A 16,721-nucleotide genomic window follows, 5' to 3' on the forward strand; every position below is an offset into this window, starting at 1 on the left:
TTTTTTTTTCATAAATCAATCACTAATAAAAAAAGATTCATAGCTGACCCCACTTAATATGAATAAGGACTCGTTTGAAAGTACTTTTAAAATAGTCAAAAATATTTTTATGAAAATCGTTTTGGAACCAATCATTCATAAAAATAAAGTAAATGAAAAGCAGTTAAAACGCTTCTTGCAAAAGCACTTAACTAGTGATTCAAGGTTTTTAAAACCTAAAAATATTTTTTCTAGAGCGCTTTCTATCATTTCTTTTAAAAGAGCCCTAAAACTTTTGTGTTGTTGTAAAATAAGAGCATTTTAAAAAGCAAATTTAATATTTCACTTCCAGTTTATCATAGATCATAGAGCAATCAGTACACTGAGAAATATACTCGCCAAAACGAAGAGAGTAGAACTGCACTGCGCACAGAAATCCAAATCCGATTTCTCACTGGAGAGGAGAGGAGATGGAAAGGGCCACAATTTGCAGTAAAATAGCTCAAGAAATTGGAATTGACACATAATTCCTTCCCCTTTGGCTTAATTTGCCATGTAAAATCAACTTTCTTGGGCTAATTTCACCTCTTCTCCCATGTTGGCCATCCTTTGTTCCCCAGCTGCCAACGCAGAGGGCGCCCTCAGAAAAGAGCAGGGTTTTCGGTTGTTTTGTTTGGAAGATGATCTGGCGGGGATCCTTTTCATGGGATCTTGTGATGTCACCGATTCATCGTATATCATGTATTTGTTAGGTACTATTAATATTTAATTTTAAATTTTAAATTTTAAAATAATTTCTGATTACACGATGTACGATTAATAGGTGAGATTACGGAATCACTAAGAAAAGAATCCGGCGAAAATCCTTTTCCTTTTTGTTTTTACCCATTTGAGCAATTCTTCAAATTTGCTCATGAGTTTTGGTTTCTAAACTAAAAATTTGTAATTATTAGCCTTTAATTTGTTATGATATGAAGTATTGGTTTTTTTTTTTTTTTTTTCCCTAATTTCGTTAGATTTTTTATGTAAAATAAAGGGTTTAAAAAGATAAAAAGTGAATGAAAAGTTTACATTATAATACGAAGTATTGGTCTTTTTACCCATTTCTCTCAGTTTTACATTATAATAAGTTTACAGACTAATTATTTACAAATTTTTGGTTCAGAGACAATTTTATTTGAGTTAAAGTTCATAGACCATTTCTCTAATTATCTCGTATTTTATTATTTTTTCACTTGTACGTGGAATGTATCCTACTTATATAAATGATAAAGACGTATTATATTTGTGTTGAGTTTGTTTCTAGAATCAGTTTTATTTGTATACAAAAAATTTATAATTATAAAGACTTAAGTTAAACCATACAATAGATCAGCTATAATAATTAGTGAGATTTAAATATAAGACCTCACTTAAAAAATAAAACTTGACACACCCCGTCCCGAAGGAGGGCATGCTGGCCGTCACGTGAGAGTGACGTAACCATTTGCACAGTACGGAAGCTTTAAGATACAATTTATAAGTTGATACACCCGAAGGTGAGTCCTAATTTTGTCCAATCTGTCAGAACACCGTCGAATTCCTCGTAGTCACCACACCTTTGTGATTCCTGAACCTGGAGGGGCGCAAAACCAAAATTGAGTGGGTCAGTAAAACAATTCTTTTTCCAAATCCAAACATTTCTCAAAACGTTGTAACCCCTCTCCGTAAAACCTGTATACTTTCCCAGAAATGTAAAATATAAATATACATATATATTCTCAAGACTTCAAGTCGTTAACTCAACATTTTTATAACAATTATGCCATGCCACATCATCTCAACATTTCTCATATTAATTATGCCATGCCACATCATCTCAACAGTAATAAGGTATGAATGCATCAACATAATCATATTAGGTGCAAGAAAGTAATCAACCGTAGGCCCTCTAATAGCCCTGTACGGTTGAACCTAGAGCTCAAAATCTATCATTATCACTCTACCGGAGTCACCTCTGTGACCCGTCCGGCCTTCTGCACGCAAGTTACGCTCTAGTGCTTCTCATAAATCATCTGTGCACATAATCTAAGGTCACCCACCAGTCGGAATCTCACTAACACTCTCGCGACTGGTCTGTCGTACCCACTCCGCGTGGACTGTACGACTAGCATCTACTTGGATCCAAGGCGAGCGTGCGATGCGGTGAATACTATAAGCACTAAACCATGGTGCAGGATTTGAGCTCAATATATATCATCATCATCATAACAGTAATTAAATACTCATCTGTGCGTCCACCGCACCATTTCATACATATGCATCATAAATCAATTCTTACCTGTGCGTCCACCGCACCAATTCATACATATGCATCATAAATCAATTCTTACATGTGCGTCCACCGCACCAATTCATGCATATGCATCATATATTAATTCATGCATGGCATTTCAACTCACATTTCTATATACTTTTCATATCAATTCTATGCATGGTATTTCACTTCCCGTTTTTCCACATAACTCATATGCATTTCATTTTAAACATATTTTCATTTCAATTCAATTTCTGGGAAACGTCAAGTATATATATATACGGAAAACAAAACTGCCCACTCACCTGGAGTTCGTCCAACAACTCCCTAGCACCACACATCAAGGCGTCATGACGATCGCCGCCTAGAATAGTAATCAAATCCAGGCTCAGAATTCATATCGATAGAATACATAACTTATATAAAATACGTCACTACGTTGATCGATCCGGAAGATCTGCCACTCAGATTTTAAATCCATAACTTCCAGAGGTCCACATTATACCTCTAGGACAACATCCTAAAATTTCATTACCATCCAACGGTCGGATCTCCGTCAATTTCCAAAACTAAGTGACGGTTAACATTTTATATTATGGACTTACAATTCCAATTCCGGAAGATCCGTAACTCGGATTCCCAATCCGTAAGTTCCAATAATCCTCAAATATTACGTATTACAACGTATCAAAGTTTGGTGACGATCCAACGGTCGGATCATCAATTCACATTTTCACCTAAATGTGAAAACTATAAAACGTTATTTGAACACCTAACCAACAATCCTCAATAACTTTCTCATACGGTGTTCAATTTAGGTATATGAATATACCACAGTGATCTACTCGACGTCACGGACGTCGACATATTTTTAAAATAATTTTATTTTTATTTTTTATTTTTACTGTAGCACCTTCTTCTTCCTTGGGTCGCCGGACTGGTTTTTCCGGCAGCCGTTTTCCGGGCAGTTTTTCAAATTGCCATAACTTTGTCATTTCTCAACGAAATCAAGTGATTCAAAAACTAAAGTTGTAGCCCTTGAAGATACAAAGAGAATGGTACCTTGAAAAACACCTAGTTCGCCGTGGTTTGGCCGGAAACTGCCTCGAAAGCCTCGGAGGTCGCCGGAAACTGGGTATTTTTCAAATGAGTATAACTTCTTCAATACTCAACGAAATTGAGTGAAACAAAAAGGAAAGTTGTAGTACTTGACGAGACGAAGAGATTGATACCTACCTCGACTTCTAACTCTCCGGGGATTCGCCGGAAAACGCCTCGAAAGCTCCGGCCAAACTTTGAACTTGTCGATCTCCGTGTTCTTACGTCCAAAAACTTCCAACGAAGCACTCCGAGCTTCCTTGGGACCTTACTAAACTCGCTGTGATCTTGTTTTAGCCTAAAACGTAACCAATTCAAAGCTCATGAACAGTGTCATCTCACGGCAACTTTAGAACTAGGGTTTTCGAAGTGAAACTCACCTGAAATTGGTATCCCCGTGCTCGTGAAGTCCCCAGGATCACGATGGTGGTCTTAAATGGAACGTTGGTACAATATTGTGGTGGTTCTTGGTGGTTGCCGTGAGTTCGAGAGTAAGAGAGAGAATGAGAGAGTTTTCAGGAAAGAATAAGAGAGAGAGAGAGTCTGGAATGAAAGAAGAAGAGAGAAGAAAGGTTACGGGTTTTAGGGAGGGAATTCAGGGTAGGAGGTCCTACCTAAGTCCAAGCACAAATTAACACATACAAATATAAATCTAACCCTAGTTTAGGATCTTAAAGTAAAACAAATGTCATACATTTACACACCTTAATCCCGTTTAAGGTCACATTGGTCATCTCACGTCCTCGGAATTAATAATTCCGGGACGGGCTGTGACAATCTCCCCTCCTTATAGAATTTCGTCCCCGAAATTCCAATCACCAACCAGAACATCAAAACTCATAAAATAGTCTCGGATACATAACTCTCATCCGTTCTTCTGTCTCCCATGTAATTTTCTACTGAATGATTTCCTTCACAAAGCTTTTACTACTTACTCTGTCTTAATTCTTAGGACCTTCTTTTTCCAATCCAAAGTCGACATTAGTTCCTCACCAATCAGATCCGGCTTAATTCTCAATAGTTGCACCAAAGTCCCATGTAACGACTCTGCCACTTAGTGACAACGCATCGAACACAAAATACATTATGTGCCTTAGCCAATTCTGAAGGCATCACAAACTTGTATGCAACTTTATTGATTCCTTTAGTGAAAAAAAAAAAATGGTCTGATGTGTCTAAATCTTATCTTGTCTCTTTTCCAATTCTCGTCATTTCTGTTCGCGGTGAATTTTCCAAAAATATCAAACCATTTACCTTACACACTCGATTAGTGGCATATCCATCTGTTGATCTCTTTTGCCATTCCTGGTTACTTCAGGTTAACTTAATCACCTGAATACTTTGAGGAGACTCATCCATAGTCTCAGGGTCTACTAAAACTCTTTCTTGATCGAATCTTTCTCTACCCAGAAACATTCCATTCACAAGTCATCAAAAACCGACTCACGTGACACATTTCATGGTCCTTATGGCGTTACTTCGGAAACTGCACAACCAACATACTTAAGAAACTCAGCAGTTCCGTAAACCAATTCTCTTTTCCATAAAACAAATAAGTAATGTTGCACTGTCTGGGAAAGGTTGTTACTCAACACTGGAGTAAATGTACTAACTTGTTACTTAACAAGTATAACTTCTTCTCGATCTTCCATTCTTAATTTTTCTTCCGTTGGTTTTCAATCCACAAGATGATACTCTTGGCAAACGTGCCAGACATTAATCTTACTGTAGTCTTCTCACCAAGTGCTTGAGCTAGAACAAACTTTACGATCACCCTGATCGTACAATCATGTTCATTAAGCAATACAATTCACTTTCGCTGCCTCATATCAAAATCCTTCCAAGTAATGGATATTGAAGACTTTTTGGATTCGTAAAAATCTTGCATTCTTACCAAATATAATGCCTTCATAACTTCACAGCAAGAATGGTAATCATGACTTCCAAGTCACCCGTAGGGTAATTCATCTCATGAGGTTCCATTTATCGTGAAACGTATGCAATCACCCTAACATTTGCATCAACATGCATCCAATACCATTCAAGAAACATCACTAAAAATTTATGATTACCATTATTCTCTGGGATTACTAAAATACGTGCATGAGTGAGGAAATACTTCAGTTGTTGAATCCTTTGCTCACAATTTCCTTCCCACTCATACATAACCTCCTTTCTCAACAGTCTCATCAATGACAAAACAATGACTAAAAATTCTTTCACAACCATCCAAAATAGCCTGATAAGTTAAGAATTTCCGAATCTCAATTATGGCTTGTGGTTGTTCCAATTTCTCAATTCTGCTGCCTTTTAAGAATTCATTTGAATACCTTAAGCAGATATAACCAATCTCAGAATGCCACTTGATTCATCCAACATTCGCATTTGCTAAACTTAGCATACAACCAACGTTCTCTTAATCTTTGCTTCACCGACTTAATACGTTTACATGCTCTGCTCTAGGCTTAGAGTATACCAGAATATCTTCAATGAAAATGATATCTATTTATCAAGGCATTATTGGAATACTTCATCCAATAACTCATAAAACAGCATGAGTATCCATATAGCATCACCAAACTTCATAAAGACTATAACGAGTCCAGAAAACCATCTTATGATCAATGTCACTTATAATATTCAATTGGTAGTAACCAGATCTCAATTCAATCTTTGAATCTTCGCAATTACTTCTGAGCTGGTTAAATAAACATCAGTACATCACCATGGATAACGGTTCTCAATCGTTACCCGACTCCATTGTCTATAATCAATGAACAGTCTCAAGATCCATTTTTCTTCCTCACCAACAAACTGGGGCTCCCCCAAAGCGTTGTACTAGGTTGAATAAAACTTTTATCAACCAATTCTTTCAACTGAATTTCCAATTCCCTTAACTCATCATGAACCAATCTCCAATATAAATTTATACCTGGCAACAAATCAATAGTGAACCTCATATCTCTGCCTGAAGGCAATCCAGGTATACTTTCAAGGAAGACATCAAGAAAAGTCTAACTCTTTCGACATTATTCACACTACTCCAAACAACATCATTTAGCACCACATGAGCTAAGTATTTTTGACAGCCTTTCGAAAACAATCTCTTTGCTCTCACAGCATAAATAACAGCCTGACTCAATCCATTTTGCATACTTACAAAAGTAATCTCTGTTCATCCAGATCGATGGAAAGTACTGGTTTCCCATAACATTTCGTCTTGTCACAATTATAACCAACCAATCTAATGGAACAGAATTAACTGATACAATATATATTCTATTATTATTAAGCATTCCAAATAAGTACAATACTAACATAAAATAATCTACCGGTTTGCTTGCTTAACGAATCCACGAATGAGTTATTAATATTACGGTCTGCAGCCCGCAATACTGATAAATCATCGTTGTCTCGATAAGTAGGCAACCACTCTCAAAGATATAACATTACTATTTTGTCACTCAATGCAAAATACATACACTCATCTCAACTACATTTATTTACTACTCTCAAGGTAATAACATACATAATAAGAAATATATCAGCCGAAGTCAACTAGAATGATCAATACGACTGATTCAACTCTTATCTCAATAATACGTCGGCCGGATCCACTCCGCGTGGTCGGTACGGCCGAGCCTATAACTCACCAATTTCTCATGTGTCAGTCGAATCCACTTCTCATGGTCTGTACAGCTGAACATATAACTCATCAAATCTCTTTGTACTCACGGTCAATCCGACCAAACTACTAAGTCCATAACTCTGCTGAATCGACACTATGATATCATGGAAAATTGTTGAGTACAACTGATTCTAGGGACGATTCACAATTCTGTGTCCCCTCTGTTCACATAAACACATTCATTAATTTCACATTTCCCAAAGTGTTAATTTTGTACCTGCTGCACAAAGTACATTTCCTTTACTCGAGACACCTTGTCTCAAATATCTGGGATTACCAGTATATCCATCACTTTTACTCTGACCAGCGACATTAAAACCTCAGCTGGAAGAATTAACTCTAGCTTCACTTCTTTCGAAGCTCTGAATCTTTCTATATCCTTGATAAGACGAATCATTAACTTTATCGTCTTCTTTTAAATTCCCATTCATTTCTTATTCTTCTTTATTCTCGTTGATCATGTTCTCAGAGTCCTCAAGACTCAACAGCATCTCGTATATTCCTGGTAAGAAGTATAATGGATAGTGGTCACCCAAAATACCACTTCCCTTTTTGCCACCCAGCTTAAAACAACATAACACCTCCACCAAATTAACAACAATATCTGGATGGAACGAGGCAAGTCTGAAAACTTTCTATAATATCCCTCGATCATCACCTTCCTTGTCTCATATTTGTAAACTCTTGTTTACTACCATCGATAAATGCCGGAGGGATAAACTTTTCCTTTAAACAAGTCCTTAAACAATTCTCAATCGACTGATTCCTCTGGTGACAACAATTCATACTCCTGTTCCCACCAGGATACAAATTCATAACCAAAACCAGGTAGTCGTCTCGACCCCTTGTCAGAAGGAAATTTCCTTTGACTTGCATAACCTGAAACATCTTTTCCAAATGGTTAAACCGTTACTTCGCTCCCTCAGGTTCATCATTTCATAAGGTGATTCAAATTCAACTCATAACCCGTCTTAAAATGTCCATTTTGATAATATACCGAATCACCATAATAATAGTTTCCCCCAACCCGCTAAATCGGGGAGACTAAGTTCCTCTAACTACGTGGTTTGCTACGAGGCGGTGTAGTTCTGACAGAATTCACTAGAACTTCTCAAAATGTCCAAGATTGTAACCATGCTCTGATACCAACTGACACACCCCGTCCCGAAGGAGGGCATGCTGGCCGTCACGTGAGAGTGACGTAACCATTTGCACAGTACGGAAGCTTTAAGATACAATTTATAAGTTGATACACCCGAAGGTGAGTCCTAATTTTGTCCAATCTGTCAGAACACCGTCGAATTCCTCGTAGTCACCACACCTTTGTGATTCCTGAACCTGGAGGGGCGCAAAACCAAAATTGAGTGGGTCAGTAAAACAATTCTTTTTCCAAATCCAAACATTTCTCAAAACGTTGTAACCCCTCTCCGTAAAACCTGTATACTTTCCCAGAAATGTAAAATATAAATATACATATATATTCTCAAGACTTCAAGTCGTTAACTCAACATTTTTATAACAATTATGCCATGCCACATCATCTCAACATTTCTCATATTAATTATGCCATGCCACATCATCTCAACAGTAATAAGGTATGAATGCATCAACATAATCATATTAGGTGCAAGAAAGTAATCAACCGTAGGCCCTCTAATAGCCCTGTACGGTTGAACCTAGAGCTCAAAATCTATCATTATCACTCTACCGGAGTCACCTCTGTGACCCGTCCGGCCTTCTGCACGCAAGTTACGCTCTAGTGCTTCTCATAAATCATCTGTGCACATAATCTAAGGTCACCCACCAGTCGGAATCTCACTAACACTCTCGCGACTGGTCTGTCGTACCCACTCCGCGTGGACTGTACGACTAGCATCTACTTGGATCCAAGGCGAGCGTGCGATGCGGTGAATACTATAAGCACTAAACCATGGTGCAGGATTTGAGCTCAATATATATCATCATCATCATAACAGTAATTAAATACTCATCTGTGCGTCCACCGCACCATTTCATACATATGCATCATAAATCAATTCTTACCTGTGCGTCCACCGCACCAATTCATACATATGCATCATAAATCAATTCTTACATGTGCGTCCACCGCACCAATTCATGCATATGCATCATATATTAATTCATGCATGGCATTTCAACTCACATTTCTATATACTTTTCATATCAATTCTATGCATGGTATTTCACTTCCCGTTTTTCCACATAACTCATATGCATTTCATTTTAAACATATTTTCATTTCAATTCAATTTCTGGGAAACGTCAAGTATATATATATACGGAAAACAAAACTGCCCACTCACCTGGAGTTCGTCCAACAACTCCCTAGCACCACACATCAAGGCGTCATGACGATCGCCGCCTAGAATAGTAATCAAATCCAGGCTCAGAATTCATATCGATAGAATACATAACTTATATAAAATACGTCACTACGTTGATCGATCCGGAAGATCTGCCACTCAGATTTTAAATCCATAACTTCCAGAGGTCCACATTATACCTCTAGGACAACATCCTAAAATTTCATTACCATCCAACGGTCGGATCTCCGTCAATTTCCAAAACTAAGTGACGGTTAACATTTTATATTATGGACTTACAATTCCAATTCCGGAAGATCCGTAACTCGGATTCCCAATCCGTAAGTTCCAATAATCCTCAAATATTACGTATTACAACGTATCAAAGTTTGGTGACGATCCAACGGTCGGATCATCAATTCACATTTTCACCTAAATGTGAAAACTATAAAACGTTATTTGAACACCTAACCAACAATCCTCAATAACTTTCTCATACGGTGTTCAATTTAGGTATATGAATATACCACAGTGATCTACTCGACGTCACGGACGTCGACATATTTTTAAAATAATTTTATTTTTATTTTTTATTTTTACTGTAGCACCTTCTTCTTCCTTGGGTCGCCGGACTGGTTTTTCCGGCAGCCGTTTTCCGGGCAGTTTTTCAAATTGCCATAACTTTGTCATTTCTCAACGAAATCAAGTGATTCAAAAACTAAAGTTGTAGCCCTTGAAGATACAAAGAGAATGGTACCTTGAAAAACACCTAGTTCGCCGTGGTTTGGCCGGAAACTGCCTCGAAAGCCTCGGAGGTCGCCGGAAACTGGGTATTTTTCAAATGAGTATAACTTCTTCAATACTCAACGAAATTGAGTGAAACAAAAAGGAAAGTTGTAGTACTTGACGAGACGAAGAGATTGATACCTACCTCGACTTCTAACTCTCCGGGGATTCGCCGGAAAACGCCTCGAAAGCTCCGGCCAAACTTTGAACTTGTCGATCTCCGTGTTCTTACGTCCAAAAACTTCCAACGAAGCACTCCGAGCTTCCTTGGGACCTTACTAAACTCGCTGTGATCTTGTTTTAGCCTAAAACGTAACCAATTCAAAGCTCATGAACAGTGTCATCTCACGGCAACTTTAGAACTAGGGTTTTCGAAGTGAAACTCACCTGAAATTGGTATCCCCGTGCTCGTGAAGTCCCCAGGATCACGATGGTGGTCTTAAATGGAACGTTGGTACAATATTGTGGTGGTTCTTGGTGGTTGCCGTGAGTTCGAGAGTAAGAGAGAGAATGAGAGAGTTTTCAGGAAAGAATAAGAGAGAGAGAGAGTCTGGAATGAAAGAAGAAGAGAGAAGAAAGGTTACGGGTTTTAGGGAGGGAATTCAGGGTAGGAGGTCCTACCTAAGTCCAAGCACAAATTAACACATACAAATATAAATCTAACCCTAGTTTAGGATCTTAAAGTAAAACAAATGTCATACATTTACACACCTTAATCCCGTTTAAGGTCACATTGGTCATCTCACGTCCTCGGAATTAATAATTCCGGGACGGGCTGTGACAAAACTACACTCTAATACTAATTAAAAAAAATCCTAAATTTGACAACAACAAAAAAAAATCCTAAAACCGTTAAATATTAAGTCAGTGTGCTGACGTAGAGCCCCAAAAACGTAGAAAAGTTAATAAGCTATTATTTTTTATAAAGGAAAAATAATGAAAATTGTTTGAAAACTTTGAGTTTTAACGATAAAAACAAAACAAAGGGCAAAGTAAATAGTACCAGGATTGACTTTTTAGTATAAAATGTGATTTTTCGTTAAAGTAAACAGTATCGAAAACTTTTCGTTGAAGTTCCCTTTTTATAATTATATAAAGCTATTAAAAGTAAATTATAGGGGTTTACCCGCGACAATTGAAATTATTGGTACTAAAGAAGAAGGGTTATTATACAAAATAGTCCTTAAGATTTGCATAATCAATAGAAATGGTCTTTGAGATTGAAAATCAATAGAAATTGTCCCTGAGATTGTCCACCATTCATGATTTTGGTCTTTCCGTTAAAAACAAGTTATGAACGTTTAAAGTTTACCTAGTTTCCAGTAAGTTTTCCAGTTTTCCCGCTGACCAATTACATTTCAGGCTATTTTTCAGCCATCTCCGGCAATCATTGGGCTTCCAAATAGTTATTTTATTCTACACTTTCCTATCTTCATTCTGATATATTATGGATCGAATTTAATTAATAAACGATTGAGTTAGCAAGATTTGAAAATTGCCCATAGCGTTTTTAACGGAATAATCAAAATGATGGATTGTGGACAATCTCAAAAACCATTTTTATTGATTTTTAATCTCATAAATTATTTCTATTGATCATGCGAACCTCTAAAACTATTTTGTATAATAACCCAAAGAAGAATTTTCATAAAACTAAAGGACTGAAATCACAACTTCCGAAAACCCTGAACGCGAAGAAATAAACTTTCTTCGGTGTATCTGACAGCCCCAAATCGGCCACTGGAAGCTCACTCCACTGCTTAAGATTTCAACAGGGTAAGTTTTCTCTTCTCATTCAATGCTAATATGTGTTCTTCTCAGGATTGTAAATTGTGTCGATGTCTCTGGTTCCAATCTAGTCAACTTAAACCGGAATTTTGGGTAATGCCTAATCGTTTGTCATACAGATTGGGGATTTTTTGGGGTGCTCCATGAAAGTGCAAGCTTTAGTTCAGAGAAATTTGTAGAGGGAGGGAGGTGGGGAGTGGCCTTTTTACACACCTTGAATTATACAATTTTCGATACGTTTTATGCTTGAATTATACAGAAATTAGATTCCTTGAGAGGGTCTGTATTTTGGCATGGATTTAGATAAAGAGAAGGATTGAGGGATTTAACATTGCACCAAAGTTACTAGCTTTCCACTTTTTTTTTCCAAAGCAAATCAAGGGTCAGAGAAGAAAAGGATTCTCCCAAATATTTCTTGACAGTTTTTTTGCTTTATTATGTAGGCAATCATACATACTTCTTTTTTCTCCAATTCGGGTACCTCCTTATGTTTTTTCTCTATTATGTGCTCCTGGGTTTTGTTTCTTTTTTCGCTGTTGATGATTGGTTGCTGGGTTTGATTTTATACCACAGTTGTCAACCTCTGCAATAGTATAGTTTTCTTCTGTATGTAATCCTGCAATGTAGATCTTGTTATTAGTGACCTGATTAGAGTCAGTCAGTAGCCTCATCTCGTTAGAGTCTGATGTTTGTAGAAGAGCGTAAAAATGAACTTAAGGGCATTTCCTCAAGGGCTTTAAATTTTTTAAGCATTTTAGCCAAAATGGTCCAAGAGATTGGCATAACTTATCAATTTAGTCCTGAGAATGAAAATTGGTAGAAGTGGTCCCTAAGATTGGCATAACTCCTCAATTTGGTTCCTGACAATGAAAATTGATAGAAGTGGCCCTTGAGTTTGTCCCCCGTAAATCGTTTTGGTATTTTCGTGAAAAATCTGTCAATATCTTTGCTAAATTGTCACGTGAACGACCACGTAATCACCTTTTGAAGTGTATTTTTGTCAAACCAACACCTCCACTTAACGAGGATATTGACAAATTTCTCATGGAATGACCAAAATGGTTTACGGTGGACAAATTTAGTCTTATCGATTTTAATTGTTAGGGACATAAGTGAGGAGTTATGTCAACCTCAGAGACCATTTTGGCTAAAAAGATAATTTTTTAACCAACCCATCTGAGCTTACTTTTCAATGTGTAGATTTTGGTTATTCTTTTTTGTGTAAGCCCTTCTGTTTATAGTTCTTGGTGCATCTACACTTTTTGTTTTTCTGTATGCCTGCCTATGCATACATATTTATCTTCTTACTTTTAGGCATTATCTGAAGTGAGATTATGTACTTCATGTTCTCTGTCATGACTCGTGCCATGGTCAGTTAATTTTTGGAATTAATCCGAGTTTTCTCATCTTTAAATTGATATTTACTTATTGTTACTTTTCTGTATGTTGATCCTAAAGACATGTGTAAGTGCAGTAAGCCTGCAAGAGTAAATGTAATAAGTTATTTGGACTTAATCAAAAGTTAACAAGAGCGTAGCTGTTCATTTGCTTGGGCAGTGGACTGTATAACTACAGTTAGCAATGCACACTTTAATAGTGATCTTGTGAAGAAGCAAAACAGTTTGTATTTTTAAAGACATGGAAACTATTTCCGAAGGATCTTCATGCTTTGTCTGGCTGTTCTTTCTATGCATGTTAGCTGACCCAGTTGATCAGCGGTTCTGTTTGACTACTGCTGTTTTTCTGTATATCCAGCAATCATTTGAAAAGGATCAATGCTTCAACATGGTTTGATCAAATTTAAATATGAAACCATGTATATCATAATTCTATTAAGATTATTTTTCTATTTCATTCTTATTTTGCATTTTCAATAAGATGAACCAAAATACTGCTACCCCATCTGCCTGTATGAATTATCAAACAGTTGAGCTCTCAGAAATTGTATGGCCTATTTATTTTGGCCCTTGAATTAATAAAATCCAAATTATTGCTAAAACATAAAGATATGGCTGTTTTGAACTAAACCAAAGGCTAGGATTTATTTAACTACAATTTGTTTTGAACAAAACTGACACACATTAGATTGCGGTTTTACATCTACTGATGATTTTGCTTCCACAGGTGCATGTTGATTCATTAACTGCCAATGGCGAGCTCAGTACAACGCTTCTCCACCTATGCTAGGGTACAACCCTCATCATTTTCTTAAGTTTAGTTTTGATTAACTTATATTTGGGACCCATTTTTCAATGCGGCACATCATCCATTTGTTTTGAATCTTTCATATACTAGGGCAACATTTTTTTTGTATGCCAATCCAGTTGGAGTATTTGTGTAATTTGGGATGATAGTGTGAAAGTTTCTTAGGCCTGAACTTGTTGAACTTGTTCGTTTTCCACGAATCCATAAATTATGTTGTTTTCTACTATCTTAAAAGTGATTGGACTTGGAAATATCTGTTACTCTTTGAGCTTTCCTTTTAATACTTTTATTTGCATACATGGCAGGCTGTAAAATGCTCAGCTCCCAGAACTGCAACTCAACAAGGATCTGGGTAAGTTGGGATGTGCAAAATTATCTGCATCCAGGTCCCTATCCGAACTCTTTCTGAAATCGGATGTTCATAGGATGTCCAACCTAACCACAAAAGTACCCCTGCAGGCCCCTATCCACATTGCCTGCTACTGTTTCTCGCAAGCTCACCACAGCCACTGCAGCAAATGAGACTCAAACACATAAACTTGAGCGCATTGCCGGCGAGCTCCTCGACCTCACAAAGCTTGAGAGGCACGACTACTCCATTCTTTTTAGGCTGAAAATGGGCCTCAACCGGTATGGCCCAGCAGTCTCAGGGATTGGCTCCACATCTTCCGAATCTGGACCGGCCTCCACGGCTGCCAAGTGTCACGGGATGACTCTTTAAGCCTTCCGCCCGTGCGGCACTTAGACTTGAATACCTCGACGAACAAGCTAAGTAAGCCTTCGAAGCCTCGCTTCCCCGGATCGAATCACAAAGAAAGCTAAGATAACTTGGAGAATGCTAAGATCACTTGGAAGATGGGAGAAAGGAAGCTTTGTATTGAAAGTTAAGAGAACTTTACAATTGCTTACAATTCTTGGATGGTTTGGCCAAATGGCCTTACCTCCTATTTATAGGCCTAAGTCACCTCCTCAATGGAGGGTTCTAGAATCCCCTACTTACATCCAAAAATATCTAGCATAGTTCTAGATACAACTTGCCTAATCTAGATTATTCTAGGTGAGGCTTAAATATGTACACTTGTGTGGAATGTTCCGGAATGCCCTAGATTATCTTGAATGCTCCGCCACGTTCTTGATTTCTCCGGGACGTTCCAGAAGCTTCCATGAAGACATGGCTTCATGGGCTTAGATATATGATGTCTTGGGCATTTTCTTTGTTTTTTAACATGCGGTCCGTGACATCCTCCCCCACTTAAGCCGTCGACGTCCTCGTCGACTCTTGCCTCTCAAATGTCTAAATCAAGTCCTTATATTGCCATAAGGACGTCTCCTTCTCCCAGGTTGCTTCGGAGTATGGTAGCCCCTTCCATTTGACAAAGTACTCCACATGCTTTGGTTGTCTTGGTCGCACCACGACACACTTGGCTTCAATGCTCTCCACTTCTTTGTCAAATGCCTCCGTCATCAAAGGGGGTGCTCGATGAGACTCACCTCGACTTGGTTCTTCATCGTCCGCATGATAAGGCTTCAAGTTGCTCACATGGAACACCGGGTGAAACTTGAGGCGGGGTGGGAGTTCCATAACATACGTGGCTTTGCCAACCTTCTTGATGATAGGGAATGGTCCCTCATATTTCCGCAACAAGCTCTTATGCAAGCCACGAGTACTCTTGTGCTGAGACGCATTGAGCTTCACAAAGACTTGGTCGCCAGTTTGGAACTCCACATTCCTTCGCTTGCGATCTGCCCATTTCTTCATCTTCTTTGAAGCCTTCTCCAAATGAGCTCGAGCAAGTTCGTGGGCTAATTGCCACTCCTTATCAGTTTTGAAAGCGGCTGGACTATTCCCCGTGTAGCCAGTCACGACCGTGTTCGGGGTCAAGGGTTGTTGCCCTATAGCCAACTCGAACGCTCCATATCTGGTCACCATCGCCGTCTTCGATTCGTCTCCAGGGGCTATCCTCACTTGGTAGTATCCCGATCGAAGATCTAACTTTGTGAAGTACCTTGCTTCACCAAGTTGATCGAATAAGTCGGCGATCAACGGAAGTGGGTACTTGTTCTTGATGGTAATCTTGTTCAATGCCCTATAGTCGATGCACAACCTTAGGCTACCTTCTTTCTTGCGTTGGAACAAGACGGGTGCACCATATGGGGACTTGGAGGGTTGGATGTAGCCAGCATCAAGTAGCTCGTTGAGTTGCTTCCTTAATTCCTCCAACTCGGGTGGCGACATCCTATAAGGTGATTTGGAGGGAGGCTTAGCACCAGGCTCCAACTCAATCGCATGGTCGACCTCTCTCCTTGGTGGCAACTTCTTTGGCAGTTCCTTAGGCATCACGTCCGCAAACTCCACAAGGACGTCTTCCACTTGTTTCGGCAAAGGCCCGTGCTTCTCCTCCCCTTCATTCAACATTAGGGTTGCAAGAAATGTGGCCTCGCCTTTCTTCCAAGACTTGGCAAATTGAATTGCCGACAAGTGCTGGGTACACTTCTTGGCTTGCCTTTCCAATGGCACCAGGCAAGGTTGTCTTCCGTCGGCCAGGATACAGAAAAT

The 16,721-nt window shown here is 38.5% G+C and overlaps 1 protein-coding gene and 1 long non-coding RNA gene across 6 annotated transcripts in view; one reads left to right on the top strand and one right to left on the bottom strand.

The window, feature by feature from the left end:
• Positions 1 to 16,721, top strand: part of LOC126619299 (uncharacterized) — a 53,004-nt gene that overhangs the window by 33,483 nt on the left and 2,800 nt on the right. The window contains exons 1-4 of one of the 2 annotated variants that reach the window (XM_050287631.1): positions 11,803 to 11,947; positions 14,084 to 14,147; positions 14,470 to 14,516; positions 14,624 to 14,860. In XM_050287631.1, the coding sequence (XP_050143588.1) occupies positions 14,109 to 14,147; positions 14,470 to 14,516; positions 14,624 to 14,860 (323 nt within the window). In that variant the 5' untranslated portion in view covers positions 11,803 to 11,947; positions 14,084 to 14,108. Of the gene's footprint in view, positions 1 to 11,802; positions 11,948 to 14,083; positions 14,148 to 14,469; positions 14,517 to 14,623; positions 14,861 to 16,721 lie in introns of those variants that run through there. The other variant, XM_050287632.1, reaches the window with a different exon arrangement.
• LOC126619304 (uncharacterized) lies at positions 1,405 to 10,707 on the bottom strand. 4 transcript variants are annotated; one of them, XR_007622024.1, is made up of 5 exons: positions 10,559 to 10,707; positions 10,317 to 10,476; positions 3,338 to 3,406; positions 2,581 to 2,639; positions 1,405 to 1,594 (listed from the first exon to the last, which is right to left on the bottom strand). It is a non-coding gene; the product is annotated as an uncharacterized LOC126619304 (long non-coding RNA). The 4 variants fall into 4 exon arrangements; XR_007622022.1 differs by lacking the exon at positions 3,338 to 3,406 and adding an exon at positions 10,143 to 10,211; XR_007622023.1 differs by lacking the exons at positions 2,581 to 2,639; positions 3,338 to 3,406 and adding exons at positions 9,386 to 9,444; positions 10,143 to 10,211.

The sequence above is a fragment of the Malus sylvestris genome, chromosome 4 (genome assembly GCF_916048215.2).
Source record: "Malus sylvestris chromosome 4, drMalSylv7.2, whole genome shotgun sequence".
Classification (NCBI taxonomy): domain Eukaryota; kingdom Viridiplantae; phylum Streptophyta; class Magnoliopsida; order Rosales; family Rosaceae; genus Malus; species Malus sylvestris.